The sequence below is a fragment of the Lygodium microphyllum genome, chromosome 11 (assembly GCF_053477565.2).
Source record: "Lygodium microphyllum isolate KBCC chromosome 11, Lygodium_microphyllum_v1.1.10, whole genome shotgun sequence".
In the NCBI taxonomy this organism is placed as follows: domain Eukaryota; kingdom Viridiplantae; phylum Streptophyta; class Polypodiopsida; order Schizaeales; family Lygodiaceae; genus Lygodium; species Lygodium microphyllum.
Window position 1 is genome coordinate 132,728,342 of NC_141145.1, and position 7,583 is coordinate 132,735,924.

General features: G+C 39.0%; 1 protein-coding gene across 2 annotated transcripts; it reads right to left on the reverse strand.

Moving 5' to 3' along the window:
- Nucleotides 1-1,811: 1,811 nt before the first annotated feature.
- LOC148029397 (Phospholipase A2 family protein) lies at nt 1,812-4,888 on the reverse strand. Of its 2 annotated transcripts, none has more exons than XM_087688211.1 (2): nt 4,087-4,887; nt 1,812-2,170 (listed from the first exon to the last, which is right to left on the reverse strand). In XM_087688211.1, exons 1-2 carry the CDS (start codon nt 4,658-4,660, stop codon nt 2,106-2,108), a joined length of 639 nt encoding a protein of 212 aa, XP_087544337.1. In that variant the 5' UTR covers nt 4,661-4,887; the 3' UTR covers nt 1,812-2,105. The 2 variants fall into 2 exon arrangements, with proteins under 2 accessions (XP_087544337.1, XP_087544338.1); XM_087688212.1 differs by lacking the exon at nt 1,812-2,170 and adding an exon at nt 2,188-2,407 and having other exon boundaries at nt 4,087-4,888.
- Between the last annotated feature and the right edge of the window lie 2,695 nt (nt 4,889-7,583).

Here is a 7,583-nt window from a genome sequence, read left to right on the forward strand (position 1 = left end):
GGAGTTTATTGTAATGAAAGGGATGGGAAAATGCATGAAGAGTGAGAGGCATAGTGAGATGAGGAGCAATAAAGATCTACCTAACATTATGTATGTTAATGCTAAATTATGAAGGATATAGTTGAAAAGTAAGAGAATATATATATGATCTAGGCTTTAGAAAGTAAAGAGGTGAGAATAAGGAAAGAACATGGAGACTCTAGACATTAAATGTAAAGTGAAGATAAATGAAAGGGTTGCAAGTGCAAATTGACATCTAGACAATATGGAAACCAAGAAAATACACAACCATATACTATTCCCATGTGCCATTCCTACATATCAACCATATAGTACCTCCTAACCTCCCAAATCTCTCAAATTCATAGAAAAAAGGTGATACATTAACAAAAAAAAAGATCTTTTTCGTCCCTTTTGTCACCTACCTTTGTGTGTGTGTGTGTAACATACATCTCTCTCTCTCTCTCTCTCTCTCTCTCTCTCTCTCTCTCTCTCTCTCTCAATCAAAGGAAAAGATTCAAAAACAAATTAATTTACATCTTGCACTTGACTAGTTGTTGCCCAATTTATCCCTTTTTTAGAGAAGTATATATTCCTATATTACAACTCCATCACATGGTCACTAAATATCATACACTCAAGGCAAATAACGAAATCACAAGAACAAACACAATGACCTAGCCCTTGTTGGCAAGCTTAAAAAGTCTTCTCTATAGATACTCAAACATCCAAACCTTGTGTTGTAGGTTTCACAACTATTTGGAAGTGTGAGAAGTGTGTGAATCCTCATGAAAAAGGTGGTGGGTCACCTTTTCTAGCAAGACATGGAATTTTCTATGTGGGAAAATCCAACAAAGGGATTAGTTAATCGAGATGCCTTCCCTCTATTGAACACTAGTTTTAAACTTGTTTTTTGTCATCATTTATATGAGTCTGTAGGGCAAGGATAGGTCAAATGAAATTTCTCCTCATGCAAAACAATGGTATTATGCAAGTAGTAATGGAGTAATGAAGGCATAAGGCAAAGCTCATAGCTCTATTTTTTAAGGGAATAAAAGGGAAGAAGATATAGAAGTGCACAACCCTATAATGGATTGGGATAAGGTGTGCATAAGTGTATATATCCTCTTACCAAGAGAAAAAACTCGAGTGCTCTTAGTGTGTCCACACATGACCTCCCTAGTATATGCTACAAATCCCCCTAGCGAGTGATGATGTGAACACTAATAGGAATATAGTGGATCATGGTGGGAAGGGTAATGTGTCCACACTCGACTACCATAGTATGTGCTATAAATCCCTCCAGCAAGTGATGACATGAAGAATGACATGAATATAGTGGCTCATGGCTTAAAGCTCTGTAGAAAGCTTCAAACTTCTTACAAGTGAGAGCCTTCATGTATAGAACTACCAAGTTATCTTGTGTAGGCACATAATGATAATGCACGTCAACGTGCTATGTGCAATAATTCAAAAATTGGATTTTTGTGCAACTACCAAAACTCTAAACTTTGCATATCAGTATATATAATGGTAGGGGATGATTGATTGTCACCCAATATGACAAGAAGTTGTATAAACCACACACACTCAACTGTAATTGCGAAGGATACTTGGCTTCACACCTAGGAGTGGCCATGGTTATAACACTAGGTTTTCTATCTCTTTTTATTCGAATGTAGAAAAGTGTTTTGTACTATTCACTCTCATAGTAAGAATAAATATATATGTTCACACATTGAATTTCATCACCATGTACATGTGGAGATCGTTACACATCATTTGAAAATACAAGAGAAATGACATGAACACTAAATCACAATATTCTCATTACGGTGGAAAATATCTTGAATATGGATACATTAATAAATAGTTACATTGTAAACAAAAAGTTCACCCATTGGACTAATGCTTGGTTGATTTTCCACCACAATCCCCAATTAGCAATCATAGAAGTCCGAGAAGATAGGTTATATTGACTCACAAATGATATGTGGAGTAGATTAGTTCCAGTAAATATGGGCAATGTAAGTTGCTCACATATGTGAGAGCAACTCTTGGTTGGGTAAGTGGAGACTTTATAGTTGTGAGGCTTGATACAAATTTTATAACCTTAGATTTTTGTTTGCAATGAGCATTCTCCTATAAGGGAGTAGAAAATTCTTGAGACCTGCAAATAAAAACAAAAAAGAACCACAATCAAACATATGACAATTACTTTTAACCAAAAAGTTGGCAATAGATAGACAAAAGTAAAGATTTCTTGTTGTGTACAAGATCACATTTAATGTTGAAAACATTGTTGGGCTTCCCATAGCAATGTCCCTTGAGAAAGTAGATGAACATAATGCCCCTTGCCTTCCCCTTTAAAAACAAGCTCGAAAGATTGGCTATGGTCCCTCCACATCTATAAAGAGAGGGACTAAAGCGTTAGGATTGTTCTATGAGAAGACGTATGATTCTTCCAAAAGGTGAGGTAAGAAGCAATAGCTACTAGTGTAAGTCAAAAGGGAATTGATTTAAACAATTCAACTATAAAGGATATGAATAAGAAGACAAAACAAGTCCATTAAAGACACCATGAAATAGCCATGATTGCAACCATTCTAAGGAATGATAAATAAGATACCACATTATTAAATAAACAACTAGAACATAGCATAAACATTGCACAAAAGGAGAGGGCAAGGAGTTTAAATATTCTTAAACTCAATTTAAAATGAATCACACAATGCTACATATTGCTTTAAGTCTTAATTAGTTAATGTAAGCACAATTAATCGCATACCCACAACAACTACCTGTGCTAGTGCAAGGTAAGAGCAATCATTCCAATCAATTTGCTAATCAAAAAATGAAATAGAAAATCACATAAAACATTTTAAAAGGACCTTTAAAAAGTCTACAAGGAAAGAGCAAAGATTCCTAAGCTCAATTTTATGCCAATCACGTAATTCCATACACGTTTGACCTATGGCTAATTTGAGCACATCATATGAGAGCATGCCTTGACCATTGGTACAAAACTACATGAGATATTCAAAAATAGCTTCACAGTAGACAAAAAAGGGGAGTCCAAAGTTTAGATAATCTTCAACTCAATCTTAAGACAATGACACAACTAGAGATAACTTTGTTTAAGTTTTACTTTTGGCATTCTCAAACTCAAGTTTAAAACAATATCACAATTGGAGATAACTTTATTAAGTTGTAATTATGATTAATGTGAATGTGGTGACTTACAAGAGCATGCCCATAATTGTGCAAGGTGGAGATTACACCTTGAGCAAGCTAGGGGGGTGGTACTAGGGAGAGGACAAAGCGTTTAAATAAATTCTTAAACTTGAAGTTAAGGGAAGTGGCTCGATGATATAACGATTTTAAGCCTTATTGATGGTGGATAATGTGAGGGTGGGCACTTTAAAGTGGTGACATGATGATATAACTATTAAGCCTTAATAATGGGTAATGAGGATGGGCAAATTATGGTAGCAACATGATGATATATCTATTTTTGGTCTTAATTATGGTAAATGAGAGGGTTGGGTAGTTGTGCATGGTGGTAAAAGACTAATTGAGCCACCTAGTAAGGAAATGAAAGCATGCCTTCAACTATCTTAGCTTGCACCTATGATGGGCGACAAATAGAATGGGTCTTGGGATGCACACCATGAGGGAAGAAAAAGAAGAAAGCGAGCAATTTTTCGGCTTGCCTCTCTCGATTTGCGTTCGTTTGTTAATGGGGGTTGAAGAGTTTTAGCTAAAATGTCTCATGACTAGTGTGTTTATTCTTATGGATATATTTTTAGAATCTAGACCTTCTCTCTCTCTCTCTCTAAGGAAGGGTGCTAGCTATGATAACTTCTGCATAGCAACCAAAATTTTCTTTCAATATTTATTTTTATAGATGGAAGTGTTGAATTAACCTTACGACCCCATCTTTAAGGCAAATTTTAATAGGCAGGCCTTATAATAATATATTATCACTTGTTTACATGGTAGGAATCTCAAGGTACCTATAACGGATATCCCACCCCGAGAGAGAGAGAGAGAGAGAGAGAGGGGGGGTGGAGGGGACGCGCTCACCTGCGATGCAGGCGTTCCTATAGGCCTCCGCGAAGCGCACGTTGCTGGTGGGGTGGCTCCAGCCGGCGGGGGGCATCTGGTTCTGGAGGCAGTCGAGCAGGGCGAGGTCGGCCTTGTAGAGCTGGGCCTGGTCGTGGCTGTCGTAGCCAACGTCGTGGCAGAAGCAGCAGTAGTCCAGCCAGTCGATAGGCGGCCGCTCCCACACCAGCGACCCGCCGCTCCTCCCGCTCGACCAGTTGGGCCCGCAGTAGTGGCCGTACTTGGGGAACAGCCACGACAGGAAGGCCCGCACGCCCGTGTGCCACGGCACCCTCGCGCTGTAGGGCGAGAAGGGCCGCCCCGCCATGAAGGGCGGCGGGATATTGTCCAAGCTCGCCTTCTCTTCTTCCAACCGCGTCTCTACTGCCCTCCCCTCCTCTTCTGATAAACTCGGCCCCGCGACCTGCTTCGCTTCTTCCTCTGCAGATGCGCTCCTCCTCGTCGCCCTCACCTTCTGATGATGCTGTTGCTGCAATGGCGATGCCGTAGGATGCCCCGACGAGCTAGCAGAGCTTTCGACCTTCAAGTCCATCATCAGCCACTGTTGATGATGCGGGAGACGCCGCTCACCGCTCGCGCGCAGCCAGTGTTGATAGCCCAGAGAGACTGGATCTCTGTGCTAATGCGCAGCGCGCTCTCTCTCAGAGTTCGTGGAGGAGGAAAGACTGGAACTCTTTCTCTCTCTCTCAAGTCATGGAGGAGATGCAAGCTGAGAAACCAAAAGGCGGAAAAAATGGGAGTAGCGAGCCACCACAGAAAAGGGTCCATGTGTTGATATTCTAGAGACTCCCTCCGCACGCCCCCCCCCCCCCCTACAACACAACACAAAAGGAAAAAGTCAAAGGTGATAAAATTACATCGGCCTCCTTGATGTTCGTTGGTTGGTAGTCGATCACACCGCCAACCACAGCAACACATATAGTGGTGAAGGAACTAGTAATCACAGCAACCATATTTGTGGAATCAAAACAATTCAATTAACAACTTAGGGAATAACTTTGAGTGCTTTGTGCTTTGCATTAACAAGAGCTTATGAAGAATAAACCTTACTAGCTGGCCTACACCATTGCCATCGTTGCTGTGAACATCACAAGGCTACGTCTCACTCGCTTCACATTTCTATGAACAAAGGCAATGAGTTGCAATAGAGTCAAAGTAGAGATATGGAAACCAAACACAACATTATATACACGTTTATTTTACCATCTAATATAGACATAGAATCTTACAGCAACTAAATGTCCATATGAACGTGCAATTGAACACTTAATAAAAAGGAACCTTTCCTTCAACATAAACACACTATTTCACATGCAGCTATTGTAAAATTGGGGCCACACCTTTTTCAACTTTCTCGTATTGTTTATTGAAAAAAAGATTAAAGATAAACAAAAAGAGCTACACACACACACACACACACACACACGCACACACACACATTGGAAATCCCCACTCTCTAGAGTAACTTTTTCAGCCTTATAATAACTAGATGCTACAACCTCCTACCTTATAGTGTGAATTTTTGCATTAAGATACACTTTGCTTAAACATATTGGGATACTATTTGTGAATGTGATATGGTGATAAATATAGGGGCTTATGGTGATAATTTCGTTATTTACATCTTGTTTCTCTTGGATGCTAACTAAATACATAATCTTAGGTGTTTTAGCTTAAGCAATAAATAAGTATTCAATTACTAAGATTTTTACAATGTCGTGTATACGCTGTAATACAATATAACTTAAAAGCTCTAACTCATTAGTGTTACGAATAGATATGTCCTTAATTGCATGTCGACCATAAGCCTATAGAACATAGTAATTATGCCTGAAACAGGTCACTGAGCGATGTCTTAATGACTAGGACGCAATAACTACTGACTTATATATAACTCACATTGATCTGCATATCAATTATGCTTGTTCCCTTCACTCGAATAGATTTCTTTGAATAGTCATGCACTTATCATGTGGTTTAAGACCCTTTACCCAAACCAAGATTTGCCCTAAGTTATTTACTACACTAGAAGTATACCTAAGGTAAATGTGTAGGTATATGAACTACCTAAAAGCCCTAATCCTAACCTAGCCTCTATTTAAACCAACCTATTACCCACTACAACATATAGACCCTATAGCGAAATTTAAAGCGACGTAATTATTCATGGAAAAAATTACCCCCGTCATCGCTATTCACGTCGCTATTAGCGACGCGACCGATTTGTCGCTATTAGCGTCTCTATTTGCGTCGCTAAGTCGATATTTGCGTCGTTATTAGCGTCGTTAATTAAAATAGTAACGCTAATAGAGATGCTATTAGCAAGGATTGCAGAGTAAATTTTTAACGCAAATAGCGACGGTTACAGAGGGGGAAAAAATTAGGTGGCAGGGCATGCAGCCGTTCCATCCTTCTAGCTATATGCACTAAATATTCTTGTATACTTCATTTTCCAATGTCACCTACACCTAATGTAAAAAAATTGTGTATCAGATTTTTTTTAAAAAAAGAAAACCTCTGATTGCAAAAGCTAGATATAATCAATTCGAAAAGGTATTGCACAATGAGCTTTTTCATCACTTGCTTAGGCACTCGAGAAAAAAAAAACTTGTGATTGTAAAAGCTAGATATAATCAATTCAAAAAAGTATTACTCAAGGAGCTTTTTTATCACTTGTTAGGCCCAAGAAGAAGAGCTTCACTTCAAGCTTTCATTGTAATCAGGACCTAAGGTATGAATAAGTCCCATTGATCTTCTACTCACTCCAGCTTATTCCAAACTTGTTCAAGTCTTTTTGGGGGACCATTTGGACATTTGTAAGAGTTATACCATGGTGTTGGAGCCAAAAACACTTATATAGGGAGTGGTAGTGTCTCTAAGCTCTACTTCTTCCTTCTTGTTTTTACCTATGTCTATGTCATCTTCTATCTCTTCTTTCTTATCTTTACTCTTAATCTCAATGAATGGAGGTGTTTCAAGATAAAAAGAATCAAGCTCATTCTCCCCCTTCTTAAACTCCGTTTCTTGAGCTCAAACTAGTTGATGTACTCCAAGTAGCTCCCTGAAATGAATGAATTTCTCTTTACCAAGTGATTTGGTAAAGACATCTGCTACATGGTATTCTGTCTTCACATGAAGTAGATCAATCTGTCCTGGAAGTACCATTTCCCTTATGAAATTGTAATGAATCTCTATGTGTTTGGATCTAGCATGATAGACGAGGTTGCTAGCCAGCATCACATTACTGAGATTCTCACAATGCAATGTGACTTTGTTGTCCGACTGGATACCCAAATCATGTAGCAGTTTCATAAGCCAAACTGCTTCCCATGCCGCTAAGGTTGTACCCCTTTATTCTGCCTCTGTATACTAGATAAAGCAATGGTGGGTTGCTTCTTACTACTCTAGCTAATCATACTGCTTCCCAAACTGAAAGCATAACCACTAGTTGACCTCCT